Raw genomic sequence first — 18846 nt, forward strand, 5'->3', positions numbered from 1 at the left:
TCACCTCTCTCCATTCTCTTCATTACCGTGGTCTCGTTTGTGGAAGATCATTGTGTACCTGGCTACGTCAGCAGATGGCCTCACGACTCTCATCTTCTGTATCTCAACCCTGAAAGAAAGAATAGTGGTGTGAGCAAGACATCACCAGTAACCAAGCTCTTAAGGAAAAAAAAACATTTGGAGACTTCATTTCTTATAGGTGCCATGGAAGCAAGCACAGAGAACTTCAACAGCCTATTTATTTTGCCAGAGAAGTGGGGCTCAGAGTTGCATTTCTGGGGAGCAGGTCCAGTAGGGTGACAGATACCCCCTTCTTTTGAACAGAAGCAGGTAGTTAGTACAGTAGAGATCATGTAGAGCTTTATGCACACATTATAGAATAGAGCACATTTAAATTAGTATTGTCTGGTGTAGTTTTTACTACCCTGGGAGGTCTGTAGCAAGATTTCACATATTTTGCAACAAGATCATCTCAACTCCTGCAAGAAAGCCCCTGTAACTTGATAGTTCTCCACGTTAAAAAAAAAAGGGGGTGGGGTGTGGAAACTTGCTTTCTTTTTTAACAGTTGGCAGGCAGCTGCAAAATTTTCACTTGTTGATATGAAAAATTGCTTTCTGAAAACAGTGACAGAAACATTAAGCCCCATATGTGAATTTTTAGTGTCTGACATCAGGCACTTGGTTGGAGCTTTTGTCCTTAAACATATCTGTGGAGCACAAGAATTTTTCCTGTCAGTAGAAAGGGTTAAATTCATGAAAAATTGAATTAAGGAATAGCCTGGGGTCCTTGCTAGTCACATAAGCAGCTGAAAGAGCAATAGGAAACCAAGAATTGAAGAAACTGAGCCCCTACAGCCTTGCAATGACTGTTTCTAGCCCTAAGTTATCAAACCAATACAGCAAATGATTTGAAAATCTCGTTGTGATGCACACCTTAGGAAAGGGCCCAGAAGAGACCATCACAGCATAGAGGCAAAACAGTCAGACCATCCAAGAACTCTCCAGCCCTGAGTTCCTGAAGATATCGAAGGTGATACTGCCATCTGCTGTCTTTGCTGAGGAACGCTGCAAGGATCTCTCTGCACAGCCACCCACCGAGACAGCAAGCTTCCCAGTCCCTACCTGCTGCAAACTGTGTAACCAGCCCAGTCCAAGGTCAACCCAAGAGGAAAAGCATGAGCCAAGTCCAGTTGCATTGCATGCTCCGGCTTATATGACTTAGTTTCCCCACCAAGACCACAACAGCTGCAAAGTTATAAGGCACCATGCACAAGCAAGCATCATATTTGATTCCAACCACTTGCAAACATCACTGAGACCCTCAGTAAATCCTGCTGATCTGCTGCACAGCTGGTTCCCTGCTGCCCACAGGAACATTTGAAAGAACACCACTATCACCTTTGTTCACTCGTTAACTGTGACACTTCTCAGGGAGCTGGAGAATAAGATGGGACCTGCTATCTCCTTTCCACTATAAAAGCCAGCTCCCAAGAGGTCACAAAGGAGAAGCTGGTGTATCTAGGTAGAGGTAGGGAGAAAAAAAAAAGTTGTAATTAAGGGACAGAAATTCACGTCACCAGCAGAGCTTTTAGATTTGAGATACAGCTGACCGATCTACTAAACTAACACAGACAAAAACATTCATTTGGAAGTTCCTAACTTTAGGATGCTTGTTTCACCAGCATAATTATTTAGCATCGCAAGGGATATGAATTTTATGTCCCCAAAATGTTTGTTTGCATATTTAAGCAACTGAAAAGGATAAACACTTAAGAATGACAGAATATACCCAAGTTACAAATTGATAGGCTCTGTCAACAGAGCTTGTGGGGTTCTGTTTGTTGTTGTTTTTCCTTTCTCCACTAATAACAATGCAGTATTAGAGGTTTCTTCCTAGGCAGAAAGCAAAAGTTCAAGATAAAAGTTTTGTTGACTTCTTTGTCTCACTAAACCTCTCAAACAAACAAGTTTCTCCTACACTGGCAGGCATGTCTGCAAAACTAGTTTTAACAAGAGCAGAGGGCATATGCGTACACATGCACTCTTTATAAAATTCAAGTTATTCATTATCTTAACTATCATCAACACCACCCACGTACAAACTAAGCCCTGCTTGGGTAATCGATGAATGCAAAAAAACCCAATCCCACCAAAACCGAAACACTCCCACACTCTTGCAAAGTATTGGAACTCGATACATTTGGGTCTCTTTGGCAAATCATACTCCAGACTTCCGTCATTTTATTTCAGTTATTACCAGTTTCCAAGCAAGAATACAAATACTGTCTGGCTGAGACAAAAACAAAACAACCAAAAAAAAACCCCTACAACCAATAAACAAAAAAACCACCACACCAAAAAACACACACACAAAAGATAAACAAGCCAAAACCAAACCCACAACACCCAAAAAACCCAAACCCACAACAAAACCCACACCCAGCCAACAATTCTGTCAGGAGGAGGATGACGTCTCAGGTGTGCCGAACCTTTTCAAAGAGGAAACTGTTCACAGAACTGCCTCTCACACTCCAAATCCCCACAGCAAGACTGTTTTGAACTGAAGGCTCCTGTAGTGTTCCACCTTTGAAAGCTATGTGTGAAGTCACTCCATTTTTGTTTTTTAAAACAAATTTGTCTACCTCTCGCATCCATTTCTGTCTAGCTTTTAAATAAATAAATAGATAAATAAATAAATAAATTACCTGATTCGAAGGTCATCATCTTCTCCACCCCAACCCCAGTAGTTGTTAGAGAATCCATTCACCTTGGAAAACTGATCTCTTGTTAGAGCAGTTACACCTCCAAAATATCCCTGGTACCGTAACCTAGAAGTACACAGGAAGAGAGAACAAAGAATTAAAAGTCACATTCTACCAACAAGGAAAATATCCCTCTGAAACTCTGGATCTAGACCCATCTTTCACAGAGTTAAGGGCGCACAAATCCATGAGGCAGGTTTTGTTTTCTTCTTCTTTCACAAAAAGATGGTGGTTTGCTTTAGGCCATAAAAGGTTAATGCTCCAACTGAGAGAACAGAGCCTTCAGCAGTAGTCACCCTCTTTACGCAACCCCCCTTGCCAGTCAAAAAGGGACATCAAGGACTCCGAGGAGCAGAAAAGGAACAAAGCCACACACTAATATAGTGGAAGCTTTGCAAAAATGATAGCAAAGCCCTTGGCTGTCTTAGAGCTGAATCTGAAAAACATGGAATGAAATCAGATCACAGCAAGGGGGCACCTGCTGTGGGACCTCAGCTCTGTTAGGAATGATGCAGGACCAATTCCATGGTAAGGTGCAGTGCAAGTTACTTAGTAACATAATGTGATGGAGCTCAGCTCCAAATGAGATTAATTTCTAACTTCTACCTTCCTTCTCCTGGAAACTGCATCTACTTTAAAAAGGTATTTACATACCATGCTTATACCATTTTGTTAATTGCATTTTATGACACCCTCCTCTTCCTTGGCCCTTAAGGTAACCATTATAACACAGCCTTTATTACAAACAAACACACACAAAACCAAGAAATCACCAAAAACCTCCTAAAACCAAAAACCCGTAACAAAACAAAACAAACCCCAAAAATACACCACATACAACCTCCCTCACAGACTCTTTCTCCTGGCTAATTTTTGCTCCTCTCGTAGGATCAAAGGAGAAGCACAGAGGTTGAAGGAGCTTCTGGAGATCAAGTAGTCCAACCACTCTGTTCAGAGCAGGTCTGCTAGAGCAAGTTGCTGAGGTCCATATCCATTCAGGTTCTGAGCATCTCCAAGGATGGAGACTCCACAACCTCCCTGGGCAGCCTGTTCCAGTTTTTTGTATGTTTAAATGAGATTCCCTGTATTTCGGTTTATGCCTCTTGCCTCTGACTGAGAAGGGCCTGGCTCCACCTTCTTCATTCCCTATCCACATTAGTAAGATCCCTCCTGAGCTGCCATTGCTCCATGCTGAACAGTCCCAGCACTGTCAACCTCTCTTCATTTCTCAGACGCTCCAATCCCATAATTATCTCCATGGCCCTGCCCTGGACTCCCTCCACTATATACACATTTTTGTCACACTGGGGAACCCAGAACTGGGCACAGCACTCCAGATACCATTCCACCAGTGCTGAGTAGAGGGGCACAATCACTTCCCACAACCTGCTGACGATGCCCCTCCTAACGCTGCCCAAGATGCTACAGGCAGCCTTTGCCACAAGGCCACATTGCTGGCTGATGTTCAGCTTGGTGTCTGCCAGGACTCCAGGTCCTCTTCTGCAAAGTTGGCCTCCTGCACACACGAGTCCATGAAGTTACTCCTCCCCAGCTGCAGGGCTCTGCATCTCCTTTGAGTGGAACTACTACACTTGAGATTCCTGCTGGCCACATTCTGCAGCCTGGCAAAGTCCCTCATGCATCAACCACTCCTCCAAGATTTATATCTTCTGAAAAGTTGCTGAAGGGGCACTCTGCCCTATTGTCCAGGTTACTAATGAAGATGTTAAACAGTACTGTCCACAGTATTGACCCCTGGGGTAAACCACTAGTAACTGGTCTCCAGTTGGACTTTGTTTCACTGATCAGAACCCTTTGAGCTCAGCAGTTCTGTCACTGTTCAGTCCATCTCACTGGCCACTATCTAGTTTATACTTCATCACTTTATCAATCGGGATGTAACGGGAGACAGCGTTGAAAGCCTCCTTTAAGTCAAGATAAACACTACCCACTACTCTTCCCTCATCCACTCATGTAGTCAATTCAGAGAAGGTTATCAAGTCGATCAGGCATGACTTGTGAATAGATTTGCTTTATCACCTTCCCAGGGATTAATAAGTGAGGTTCATCAGCCTGTAGTTCCTCAAATCCTCCTTGCCTGTCCTGAAGATAGAAGTGACATTTTTTTTCTTCCAGTCCTCAGGAACCTCCTCCAATCATCATGACCTTTCAAAGATAACAGAATGGCCTCACAATCACAGCAACCAGTTCCTTTTGCACTCATGGACACATCCCATTGGGTCATATGATTTTATGGTGTATGCCCAGTTTATTTAAGTATTCCTTAACTTGATTCTCTTCCATCAAAGGTAAGTCATTGTAAGTCCAAACTTTTCCACTGTTATCAGGAGCCTGGGATTCCTGAAGACAAATCTTGCCAGTAAGGACCAAGACAGAGAAGACATTGATTATCTTGGACTTTTTCTTGTCCCTTGTCACCAAGTCCCCTGCCACACAGCAGGTACATATTTTCCCTAGTCTTCCCAGCAGCTAACATACATGTAGAAGCCCTTCACGATGCTTGCAAGATTCAACTCCAGATATGCTTTGGTTTTCCTCACTCCATCCCTGCATGCTTAGACAGCACCTTGTGTGCTGTTGCAAGTCATCTGACTCTGCCTCCACCTCTTTCATGCTCCCTTTTTTTGCTCAAGTTTTCTCAGCAGCTACTTGTTCATCCACACAGGTCTCCATCCACCTTTGCTTAATTTCCTGCACATGGCATGGACCGTTCTTGAGCATGAAGGAGGCAGCCCCTAAAGATCTACCAGCTCTCCAGAACCCCTCTTCTCTCCAGGGTCACCTCCCAGGTGATTCTTCCAAGCAGATCCCTGAACAGGAAGTCCAGGGTTGTGATCTTGCTATTTGCCTCATTCCTTCTCTGTTTCTGACCTTCGCATCCCTGATCAGTTCTTCTTTGTAAGTATGAAGTTCAGCATAACACCTCCTTTCATCGGCTCTGATCACCCATGTCAAGACATTGCCATCAGTTCACTTCAGAAATCTGCCGGACGACTTGTACCCTGTTGTGTTGCACTTCCAGCAGACACCAGGATGACTGAGGTCTTCCATGAGGACCTGGGCCTGTATACATGAGGCTTCTTCCAGTTGTCTGAAAAAAGCTTTAACTGTCATTTGCTGGGATTGTGACATACTTTCCAAAATATGGTGTTATCTATATAAACATACAAAAAAGGATTGTTCTGAGCAGATGCAGTCTCTTGTACTCTACCTGTCTTGTTTTCTACCTCTGGAATTTTTAGTCTTTCTTGCTCTCTTCTCTTTTTCTCCTTTCCTACAGGAGACCAACCATAAGGCAGGTGAGGCCCTATCAAGTCTGAATTATCCATTACTACCTTGAGACTCCTGCTATCGGTACCCTAGAGAAGTGCAGTGAAGGGGCAGAATGGACAGCAAGGAGCTTACACACCCCATCATTCCCCTGCACCCCTGGAGAGGCAGACACTGAAGGAGCCAGAGCTGTAACCAGGACAGTGCTGCCCACTCAACCCTCCTCAGGCAGAGCAGAACTGGCACAGCCCAGGCATATCTTGCTCTTAGGTGACATCATCTATAAAAGCACACCTTTGTAACAGCATTCAACCACCTCTTCCCTGAGGACAAGATAATATCAGAGTATCTCCTTTGGGATTTTTAAAATGGGACTGAAGAAGTCATAAAATCAAAATGGTCATAAGGAAAGGATATCGTGCCGCTCTCAAAGAAATAGCTTAGCTATGCTAGGAAAGCTTTTTTCCCACCCTTATCTTTAAAGTTTGAATATATAAACCTTTTCTCAAAGAATCTAAACTCAAGTTGTAGTTTATATTACTAAACATAGGGTACTTGCTCTCCAGAGCTGCACAGCTGCTAAGGCTTGCATGCACTGCATCACCATAGATGATATCCCCCCCCAGAAGAAAAACAAAAATCCACAAGAAACCCACAGAAAACCCACATTCCTGCCCAGGACATTTTGTGTTAATGCAGATCCTGTATGACTTCAATATTGTCAACCTCATCTGAGTGACATGTCTCAGTATGCTCACCTCAGCCTAAACAAAAGACTGAGGGCACCCAAACAGGATTTCAACCTGTGGCCTCAGCTCAGTTTAGGTATCATTCTTGAGCTCAGGATCTCAATTCCTTCAAACGTTCCCAGGAATTCCCTTGGAAGTAGAGCATTGTTATCCCCACCTCACAGATGCATAAACAGAAGCAGTGACACAGAAAAGAAAGCACAAATCTAATTCAAACCACCAGTATCCTAGCGAATACTGGTGCAGGGGATTCACAATAAAAACATTTTGTCAGTGTAAGACTCTTGAAAGCCAAAACTTAAAGCTAACCTGTAACTAACAGCTTCCTTCTACAAACAGGAGAAATCTGAGGAAATAATTAGTAAAAAGAACCCTTAATAAAAGCAAAGAAGTCCATTTGCATACTTATGGAAGCTAAACACTTTCAGTAACTAAGGCACAGGAGGTTAAGTAAAACACCTCAAGCTTTGTGCCATCTTATTAGCCTGGATTCTACATGCCTGTCAATTAACCAAAGCAGTGGTTCTGTTGCTTTGGTGAATGACCATCCTGTAGCCTCCAGCATCCTCTCTGCAAAGCACAGTGCTTCAAAAACTTGTCATGAGCCTCGTTCGTTTGTGCTTGTTCCTCTTTTCACTGAATAACTGGAAAGTTAATATTATACTATATAAGAATTTGCACATCCCACCTCTTTCTCATTTATTTAACAAAGGAAACACAGAAGCAAAGCAGACCTTTACTTCAAAGTACTCAGAGATCAGCTTTTGAAGAGCCTAATTAATATTTAGAGTGACATGACCTAAAGGGTGACTCTTGAAATAAACACATTCAATGAAACCACTCTAGTCATTTAATTCATCGAGTTCAGAAGCTTTTTTTTCTCTGAGGTAAACTGAACCTGACTTTTTGCTTTAAATTATTTATACCAGACTATCAGATAGGGACACCCCTTTAAAAATCAGAACAATCCTGTATTAGGTGCTATACAGCTAAATAAAGGACAACACCATCCCTTGGCAAATTCTCGCATTTGAGCTCTCAATATCAGAAGTTACCTCTTCAGCAGCAAAGCCTAAGTGGCAATTTTATTAGCACAATAGTAAGATGACAATGTCAAAATCACAGGACCAGGAGACTGCAAATGTATATTTAGCTTTGACCGAAGGTCTCTGCACAACCTCTGTCATGTTGCTTTCCTCTCGGAACACAATTTACCTCACCCCAGAAACCAGAACGATGACAATGATAATTTGTACAGGTGAACACAGAGCTGACTTCAAACATGCCACACAGTTCTCTTTTGTCAGGAGGCGCTCTAGAGAGGCAGACCATTACCCTCAGAAATCTGGTGTCAGAAGGAAGGGTAGATACCAGTATACAGCTCTATCAGAAGAGGAACATTATCAGTAACGTGGCATTTCCCAGATGGTATTATTTCCATATTACTGGTTTCCTACCTGTATCCAGTATTGTTCCTGCCAACTACAAGGTGCTTTGGTTGTCTGTCACACGTGTAGACATTAAAGTCATTTTCTGGCACCAGATCCACATCATGGAAAATGAAACAGTCCCAGTTTGCTTCTTTTAGGGCTTCTAGGTATCCTACGTTCAGCAGTTTAGCTCGATTAAATTTGGTGCTGCCAGCCTGTGAAACAGAATGGAAAAAAAAACCACCCTGAAGAAAGAGTCAAACCTTTTGAATGTGACCCGTTCCTGGGCATTTGTTCTGATTGCACAGTGTGCCACCACGTGCCTGCGTCACAGCACAAAGAGCTCCCCCATAACATCAGATATATTACCAGAGCAGCCAGTGGTGCAGAGTGTTTCTTCAGTCTCTGCTTGCCATGAACAAACACAGCCAGGGCCAGGAGTGCTGACGGTTACCTGGGCACCAGCAGCACACATGCTGCACGATGCAACTCCACTACCATTGCTGCTCCTGTGCTGGAGTTCCCATCAGGCTACATAGTAAAAGATGCAACAGTAAACTGTTGAGAAACTGGTGCTTCATACAACTGTGTCAGTAAGGCTTATCGGAGTTTAAAAAGAAAGAAACAAAAAACCTCCAACACCCCCCACCCCCCAAAAAAAGATCTAAAATAAATAAAATTAAAACAAAGACAGACATAAAAAACATTACTCCTGTACTAATTCATTCGTAGATGTCAGAGCACCTGCCACTCTGCCACAGGTGATCTATGCTTGTCCACACAGCTTGGAGGAGAGCAATGCTTAAAGAGTGCAGTGTAGTTCCCTAAGCACACAGTAGGTGGCAGAGTGGGAAATAAAAATAAGTTATTTTCATTTTTAACTCCTATCTATAACCTAATTGTTTGGCTGCACAGGAACTCCCCATAGCACAGAGCTTCACTTTACTTTTACTGGTCTTTGTTGTTTGCTTTTGCAGTAAGTTACTGCATCTTCACTTTTCAAAAATATAATTTTCCACCTTTGAGGTATACACATATATACACACTCCTGGCAGTTTTGTAAGCTTACCATGACACCATTCACTCTGCAGCAACAGGTGTGCTTATCTTGCCATTTATTTTTCACTGGGCTGTACAGACATGCCAGCCTGTAGAAAGTTTTCTGCTGCTGAGGACAAAGGGGTCAGCTGCCTCCAGTTCTCACTTGGGAGGCACAGAGCCAAGCCCTTGTGCTCCCAGAAACTGATAGGAAGCATATTTTCCAGAATTACAAGTTTGTTTGTTTGTTTTTTAAAAAAAGCAATTTTCAGGAGAAAGGGGTCATTTGCTAGGAAGCTGCCTGGACAGAAAGAGGGTCCATGGAAGATAAGAAAGAAGCTGGCCTCTGCTGCTGAGAGAGGTTAGCTGTAGGGAAAAGCAGTTGATACAAAGCATGTGTTTTCATTCTAAGTAGTAAAGCTTTGCTCTAAAGCAGCAATTTGTTCACCATCGCCAACAGCCACGTGCTCCTGCACAAAGCAGATTTATGGCTCCTTACCTGCAGTTAAGGAAACAGAGCCCAGTGCCCACTTTGAGAAATTATGAGAGGGATAATCATTTGCTTCCATTCTCAGTCAGGAAATCACCTTTCCAATAAAAATTTAGATACAATTCACCCAAAATCTATGATATCAAATTTCTGAGGGTTTTTTGTTTGTTGTTCGTTTTTTTTAGAGCAGGTTTAAGTGTCTTGCATATTAAACTATCTGTCAGATAATCTTCTCCTGATGATGAAAACACAGGTTATTGAGTGAACAGAACAACTCAGATGACTAGAAAAAAAAAAACATACAAAGAACTTCACGGGTATCGGGTACCAGACCCAGCCCAGTTCAGCAGCAGCATCTCCCATCTCCTGTAGTTCTGGTTCCCCCAGCAGTGAAGCCACCACAGGCTGCTTCTTGCACAAAAGCAGCAAACAGGTGGCTAGAATTGCCTTCCAGGAAAGGCAGTTTTCAACGCTAGACCACATGCTGAACCAACAGCAAAGTTTACTCTCATCTTTTATTGAGGGGAGAATTGTCTTCCTTCCTTGCTACAGAAGAAGAATACTGACCAAATGACAAGCTTATGTTGAGAAATAAATTATTCCCCCCTTCAAGGATTACAAATTCACATTTTTTTCAGTATCATGTATGCACACATTGGTGCAGAGAAACACAGTTTTCAAATTGTTAGAAGTAGCCCATAAAGAAGAGATCTGGAGTATGCCCTTCAATAGCACACAGAGAAAAACATAAAAGTGGCCCATTTCTTAATCTTCCTCCGAAGTAAGCTCAGTGTATTTTAAATAGTTAAGTTCTGGTTTTAACTACTGCTTTTCCCAAACGATACTTGAAACAACTAATGGCATCACAAATGGAGAGTGAAAACGTATTTGCCATAAAAGAGAGTTTTGTTAGACCCACTTTCCAGTCTTTCAGTATGCCTATCTAAAGGAAAAGGTCAAGCAAAAGTTTCCATCTTCCAAGTAAAAACTCTGATAGAACAAGCTCAGACTTGACATCGCTGCTCACATCAGACAAGACTTTCCTACTTCTGTATTACTTTTGCTAACATGACAACTGCTGCTCTCCAGATCACGTATTGCAATAAACGAAGAACATGCATCCATTCTCCCAATGATTTATTAGTAACTACTGCTTGCTAGTTGGTGGGCCATGATACATATAATTACAGTACATACAAATGCAGAAAAAAGCCTCATTTTTTCCACTCTACAGGCCACATGATGACTCTAAACAATGAAAGAACAGTCTATTCCAACTGAAAGTATATATCCTGCCATGACTTTTTTGCTGTTGTGCCGTGTCATTCAGCAAAAGTATAAGCTTTCACCTAGAATGCACTGCCTCTTACTGATTGACTCTAGCCTCTTTAAACAGAAGGAAAGAGAAACCACATTGATTTATCTTTTTCTCCTGCTGTCTGAAAAATCTGTACTGAGTCAAAGCAGAACACTTAAGTAAACAACAGTAAAAGAAAGCAAATACTATAAAGGATCAAGAAAAATACAAGATATTACAAAAGAGAAATCTATACTGCTTTTAGCTTATGTGACCTGAACATAAGCACATTAGATCAAAGACAATGTGACATGCCCGTATGCTTGAATTTTAGCCACTGACTCAGTGGAGCTAGAAGGAACACAAATAAAGAAATTACTAAATCTTTCAAGATCCAAATGCTCTGCCACGACTATTTCTTCCCACAGTCCTTGCTGGACAAGTGAAGCACCCACAAGCAGTAGCTGGCATGTTTAGTTTGAGACAGCAGAAATAAGTACAAACACATGATACACACAGCTTACACAACAGTCAGTAAGCGGATGAGATGGGAGAGAAGAGCTAGATACAAACCGAGGCCTCCAATCCAAAAAATTTCAAATTTAAAGACAGAAAACATGTCAGCCCAGTTACGTACGTGTACACTGCAAGAGAAGCGAGTTGCACTAGTACGGCAAAACATGCCTGCCTTGAATAACTCGGGAACAGTGAGCTACTTAGACTGAGAAATGGTCACCGGTTAGAGACACTGTTTGTTCACACTTCCCAGCTTTGCTAACAGCAGCCAAGATCCTGCAGTGCAACCAGCAATGGCTGCACACACAGCTGCATCCCTCTACAAGCAGAAGTGTCTGAAGCAGGCTGGGAGGGCTGATGTTGGACAGCAGAGGCAGCAGCAACGCCCTCCTCAGACTGCACAGCACCCCACCCAAACACAACCCCGCACAGTTGCCTCACCTGGTGAATAACATAGATGCCGTAGTCCAGCTGCTGCCTCTGCAGGAAGGGGTGGAGGTGCTCCAAGAGGTACAGCAGATGCTTCTCTCGATTGCGGTGTGGGATGAGGATGGCCACATGCTGCAATGCTGAGCACTCTGTAGGGTGATACCGGCCCTTGGATACCTGAGGGTTCTCCTTTTCAACTTCTTCTAGTGTGAGAGATGCTTTGAAGGTGAGTTTGCTGGCACCTCCTGTCAGAGAAGCACAAGAAGTGTTCCTGAGGTGTTTCTGGTTGTGGCTAGTCCAGTCATGTAATGAGGCACTCTGTAACCAGCACAAGAAACCCAGGTTCAAGCCCCAGTTGGTTTCCCTGCCTTTCCAAGAGAAAAGTAGTGCTACAAAGACATTACATAGAGAGGGTATGGAGTGTTCAGTTGCTTAAACTGATTATAGTGATGATCAAAACAAATGTATTAAAAAAAAAAAAAAAATCAAGAGAAGTTCCACGCTGCCACAGGAGGATTGGCCAGAAACAGCCGCCAAGGCAAAGCAGAGGAGAGCAAAGTGGAAAGAGACATAGAACTGTGGCTGTGAGAAGTCATCTCTGCTTACAGCATGGCAAAAAAAAAACAACAAAAAAAAAAGCACCACAGGCTTAAGGCTATGAATTCATAAGATAAAATCTACCAAGGCTTTCTGTAGCTAAATGAAGTTTTCATCACTTCTCTTGCACTGAGCTATAATTCCAGCCCCTCCAGACTTGGACTCAGCAAACCCATGAAAGAGAAACAAGGCAACTGTGACAGCTGCAGCCGCATTGCATTTACCTAAGCAAATGTGTCTTAGTGTGCAACTAGACAGGAGCTTTTTGGACTTCATCAGAAGAATCCAGCTTCCCAAACAAATCCTTAATCGGGTTCACAAAAAAGGAAGAGGAAGATGACAATTACATGGTACTGCAAAGCAGAAGCCTGGTACTGCTAGCAACACCGAGACAACAAAAGAAGTGGGCTAATAAAAACAGCCAAGCTAAGGAAACAGTCACCTATTTGGACCTTCAATGTAAGTACTGCTAACCCCAATGCAGCAGCGAAGCCCTTCAGTTGTCAAGACAGGGACACAAAAATACATCTAATAATGAAAATGCAAAAAATTGAGGAACAGTGAAAAGACTTGTGGTCAAGATAAAGATAATTTAATTAAAATAATGCAAAAGGTACTCTGTGCCACATGTAACTTCCTCACCCAGAACTGCTTACTGCAACTGGCTGCATTGTATTTGTTTCACAGGAAAAGTGTCTTAATGGTAAAACAGCGAGGAAAAAAAAAATCAAGTCAACAGTCCCAAAGCAGATTTAACTTGTTAGAGAGGAGAGGAAAGCACCATCACTTACGTAGGTATGGAGAAAGAGCTGGGCAGTGATCCTGGAATGACTTCACTGTGGGAACTTTCGCAATTGATTTTATCTTCTCTTCCTTTTGACTATCCTCCAGGCTAGTTACCTTTCTGAAATTGTCCACCATGCTCTTAGCTTTAGTAATTTCCTGTCTGGAGTCCACAAAGTAGCTGAACATGGCCCATAGCACCATCAAACACAAAGTGACAAGCACCAACAATTTGAACTTGTAGAAGAGGTGAAAGGCACATGAGTTCAAGGCCATGGCTCTCCCTGATCTACAAACTGTTTCCTCTGCTCCGCTGCCGAGGCAGGTCACTGCACACCCAGCGGGGGGACAACCAAAGGTCCCAAGAAGACTGTCACAGTAAGGAAGGAAGGCTGGAGGTAGAAAGAGCTGCCATGCTTCCTGCTTTGTTGCAATTCATGGAGCCATGGTGCTGTTTCCTCTTCAAATGCCAGAATATACGACTTAACCTGGACAAAGGAAAAAAGGAAGGAGAGAGTTAGTTTCTATTGCCCTCCGCTGCCGTTCCTTCACAGATGTCATTAAAAGAACTTACGGCAAAACATGAAAGAAACAGCAAGTGTGAACTACTGGTCATAAACTAAGTCACTGAACTTTGATCCTAGCTCAGCCACAAACGAGCCACACGATTTTAGGCAAATCACTTTCCTTTTTGTTCTCCACTCCCTTCAAATCAGAAAGTGCAATCACTACTCCATATTATGTCTGTCTACAGTGCCTGGCAATACACAGGCTTTACTACTTCTATTATTATGAAAATTAACAACAGCTGCAAGACAAGGGATTCTCCTGGCTATAAGTAAAGTCAGCTCCCCCCACCAAAATGAAAACCACATGACTTGCTGCAGAATTAAACTGTTTTCTTCTGAAAGAGAGTATTATTGATGCTGCATTGCTCTGCACACCACAGTGTGAACCCTGCAATACTTGACTGGCATCAGAAATTGTTTCTCTGTGTCTGCTGCCGGCCACTACCACCTTGAGGGTCTTTGCCCTGTATTCCCCTCTCACATGTTGCTGCAGGAGGCAAATCTTCCTGCTTTTCAAGGGAAAGGTTCGGTCTTTCAGTACTATGCCTGTGAGGATCTGATCCTTTGTTCTGTTTCTTGCTCTCTTTCAAGAGCTCCATTTTCACACAGCCTTTCACTGCCATCATACTATAAAGTTACCATGCTAATATTTGTCTGTTATTATCATCTCAGAGCAGAGAAAGAATGAAATTTTAATAAAAGAGAGCTTTGATATGGAAAACACACAAGAAAATTGCCACCTGTGAGAAGAACAAGGACTAAGGCTAAGTGAAGCAAAGGCGGTGATTAAAGACAATGCACACGAAACAGGCTGCATCAAAGGGATGAAACACAAAAACATGGAAGGTTATTTTATACCAGATTTCAAAATGCATTTGAGACCCAGGAGAGATATTGCTGGCAGAAGGAATACAGTAACTCTACATTCCCACTAGTTTAGCCCAAGTGTCTTCCGGAAAAGTTTGCTGATTCACAGGGATGTTACGTGGGAGCCAGACCTAAGACTGACAAGCTGAAATTCTCAGTGTACTGCTAGAATTTCTCAGGGTTTGCTGGGAATGACCAGCGACTGTCCCTCTTGGCAGGCACTACACAGAGGGGATAATGAGGGGTAACCCAATCTCTCCATCCACACGCACCACACAGCGCTGCTCCAAGGATCCGAGAGAGGAGTTTCCAGTGACGTTACCACTGATGGCGAAGGATCTCCACAGCCACTTCGACCACAAAGAGAGAAGACAGAAAAAACAAAGAGAGGCTATACCAGAGAAGAGAATATTATTTATAAGGAAAGGAGGGAAAGAAAAAAAAAAAAAGGAAGAGAGAGAGGTTCTCAAGAAGGGAAAAAAAAAAAACCAAACACGTGCAGTCATCCCAATAACCACAGCTTTTTAGGTAGTTTTTGCTGGTTTTTTTCCCCTCTCTGGTCTTCTTGAAGAACACAAGGACAGACTCACCGAAACAAACATGAAGAGAAAGCCCAAGTTCCTCTTAATCCTCCTCTCCTTGTCTCCTGGTCCCCGATACCACATTTTCCAAAGAACTCTTTCTGTTCCTAGGTAAATTACACTGGAGACTACCTGGGTCTCTGCCTCATTGTTTTAAGATAGACAGAAAAATTAGCTTAGTGCTCTCATTTATATTGTTTCCTCTGATTTTCCACATGGGAAATCATCAGAATAGCCTGTACAACATTGACAGCATGGGTCTGTACAAGGAAACCTGAAAATGAACAGAACTAGTTGTTTGTTTGTTTTTCTGTTGATAGCCATTAACTCTGTTGTCAGAAAATACCAGCCACTGGACAAAACCTAACATCCAACTGACCTACAAAATGAGGAAATCTACACAGTTCAGGACAGCTATAACATTAATAAATAAATAAAATTTCAAAAGATCAAAAGGATCGGCAAATCTAAGCTGCATGCTAATAGCACATAGTACTTTCTACTGTCAGTTTGTAATAAACAACTGGAAAGCAACATTGAGGGGCAGTCAGTAACACATTTCACGGATAAAGTAAGCTTGATTACTTATTTCTGAAAATAATTCACTTTATAATCCTAAAAGGACTAAAACAGTATCCAGCTTATGCGCTCTCCTTGGTAGATTCACTTACATACTGGGGTAAAACCATGCCTCCATCACTTCTCTCCTATACAGACAACACTGACAACAGAAGAGAGAACTGGAAACTTTTTTCTCCTTCCACCTTATCAGACCTGTTCAATGAATTTTTACTACAGAATCAGCTGGCAGAGGTATCACATACACCTAGAAGACCACCGCTCTCCCTGCTGACAGCAACCCTAAAAAGTCATGTTTCTGCAAACACTCAATACTCCTTTCACCACAACCCTGGGACAAGCAACATTCAGCCTTAACATCGTGCTGTGTACCACCACCACTCTGGCAGGTGCGATACAGCCTTTTATTACAAATACATGTAGAAAATAGTAATGTCTCAGAACCACCACACACAGTCCAGAGGAAGCCCACCCCAAGTATTTTGGAGCACGCTTTCTGATAATCTGCTCCAAATGCCGACTGATGCTAACACTCAGCAGTGTGCACATGAGCCTGTCTGTACCAGCTCACCTGGAAACCCGATCTAGTTGAATATGTCCCTGTTCATTGCAGGGGCGTTGAACTAGATGAGCTTTGAAGGTCCCTTCCAACCCAAACTATTCTATGATTCTAATCCTCTTTGTGGTACGGGTCACACCACCTTTGTTACTTACAGCACAGGGCACACGTGCTGACTGAGCACTGGTGATGGTACCACCACCCCTGTAAAACCAATTCTCTAGTCTCTGATCCTTCTGCAGTGCTCTGCAACTTTATCCTAAATATTACAAACAAGCCTGGACCGGAACACAACCAGATGGAGCTATTAATAGTGACTAATAGAGTCATGTAGATATCCCAAAGCCTGGAGTTCAATGCAAGAACAGCAAGGATTTGTCCCCCTTATTTATTCCACTCCCAGAAAAAGGGCCACTTTAAACACAGAAACCTTCTTCTGACCTGGTAACCTTCCTACTGGTTCTGGGTTTAGTGAACAGCTGTCCTAACACACCTTTGGTGGTATTCAGAAGATAATTCATCAATCCAGAGAGACAGGAGAGAGGGCAGCAATGGAGGGGGCTCTCCAGCTTCTGATCCTCAAGGGGGACATCTGACGCATCTGTTCTACAAAAACTCCATCACCTTTTTAAAAGTGTGGTGGTCCTGCGTATTTTAAAACTAGAGGTTGAAACGGATGCCTCACTCCACTGTGTTTCGTACTAAGACTGACCACATTATCTCTAGGGACCTGCAAGATCATAATCTCCATAAACCCCAAATACTGGTTTGTTTTAATGCATTTGGTTCATCGTTGGTTTTTTGTTTGCTTTGGGGTTTTTTTGGGGGGTGTTTGAGTATTCCTGTAGCTGCTGTCATCAACCAATACTATGTATTCTGGCAGTTTTCATTGTGCTTTTCCTAACAACAGCTGTAGGCTATAGCTGAAGTACTGTAACAATATGCAAAATGCACTCCTGGGAATGCAGGCAGATGGGGGCAATGGGACTAAGATGTGAAAAAGCAACAGGAAAGGAGGGAAGAGGAAAATCTTAATTAAAGAAAGAAAAAGCACAATGGAGTTCACTTTGCAGCAAAGAGAACACTCCAGTTTACCCAGGAAAACAGAGGAGAGTAATCACTGTTTCACAATTTAAAAAATTAATCAAAAAGTTTAAATTCAGCTCAAGCAGAAAATGGGTTAAACCTAGTTAAAAATCTCCCCATGCTTCTAGGTCAATTCAAACACACTCTGCCACAGGCACGGAGGAAACCCCCCCTGACTAAACAGGAAAATAAAAAGTAAGTAGAAGGAAATTAAATGGGAAAACTACATGAATGGAAGACAAAAATGCTGAGATTTTCCATTGATATATTTTGTTTCAGCAATGACTTTTACTTCCTACATTTTGCTGAGTCTTGCTGGCAGACATGCTGTAATAATATAAACTAGCAGCAATAGCGCCTGAGAGGTGATGTCAGAAATATCATATTGATACAGTTTGAGTTAAATAATTCCATTTCTGAGCTCAACTAATGAGCAGTAAGCAGGATAACCTTTGGTTTTTACTATTACCAGCTGGAACATCAGTGTGTGCCTTTCAGGCCTCTATTACTTCCTAGTTAGCTCTCACACGAGAGAAAGACGTTTGCAGGACAGAAGTGATTCTGAACCGCAGCTCTGTTCAATTTCAGGTTAGTTGCTTCAGACTCGATTCACAAGTGCAGCAACTGGGGCAAAAATGGTCCAAAATGCTCTACCCTATTAGCCCACTGTGTATCATCACTGAAAAAACAGGGATTCAAATAAAAACATCCACCACTCCAACACCAGTTTATACTCTACAATAGCTGCATATGGAAAATCAGTAAGAAGTTACATTAATGATCAGGTATTATTACCTCACAGGTAATAAAGGCCTGTGATGATTAAATCAAAGACCTTAGAATTTGCTCATGTGAACTCTACTTGCAAGTTTCTACGGAATAACCTAAACGGCGGCCTTTTATAACCTCTCGGTTACTATTCAGCAGGTGAAGCACTTCCCCCAAGGGGGGTAATCTCTCCACAATAAACCAAGAGTATTGCAGCACAAAGGCGGTGCACTGGGAGAGAATTACCTTCACCACTCAACCCAAATGTGTTATAGATTAATCCAGGTTGAAAAGGACAACATAAAGTTCAGATACTGAACTTAATGTGCAGGGAATGACTATCAACAGGTGTTTGCTAAAAATCAATTTATTAAGTTCATAGCCTCCCACTTTATCAGAAGTGGACTGCGTTCTTAAAAAGAAGTTAAGACAGTTGCTTACCTCTGATGCACAGA

General features: G+C 42.4%; 1 protein-coding gene across 5 annotated transcripts in view; it reads right to left on the reverse strand.

The window, feature by feature from the left end:
- Window positions 1-18846, reverse strand: part of B4GALT4 (beta-1,4-galactosyltransferase 4) — a 41001-nt gene that overhangs the window by 1138 nt on the left and 21017 nt on the right. For all 5 annotated transcript variants that reach the window (XM_065829212.2, XM_065829210.2, XM_065829215.2 and 2 more), the window contains 5 exons: window positions 13391-13870; window positions 12015-12247; window positions 8260-8447; window positions 2706-2828; window positions 5-109 (listed from right to left, as the gene is read on the reverse strand). In XM_065829212.2, the coding sequence (XP_065685284.1) occupies window positions 5-109; window positions 2706-2828; window positions 8260-8447; window positions 12015-12247; window positions 13391-13658 (917 nt within the window). In that variant the 5' untranslated portion in view covers window positions 13659-13870. The remainder of the gene's footprint in view (window positions 1-4; window positions 110-2705; window positions 2829-8259; window positions 8448-12014; window positions 12248-13390; window positions 13871-18846) is intronic.

Source organism: Patagioenas fasciata, chromosome 1 (assembly GCF_037038585.1).
Source record: "Patagioenas fasciata isolate bPatFas1 chromosome 1, bPatFas1.hap1, whole genome shotgun sequence".
Lineage (NCBI taxonomy): Eukaryota > Metazoa > Chordata > Aves > Columbiformes > Columbidae > Patagioenas > Patagioenas fasciata.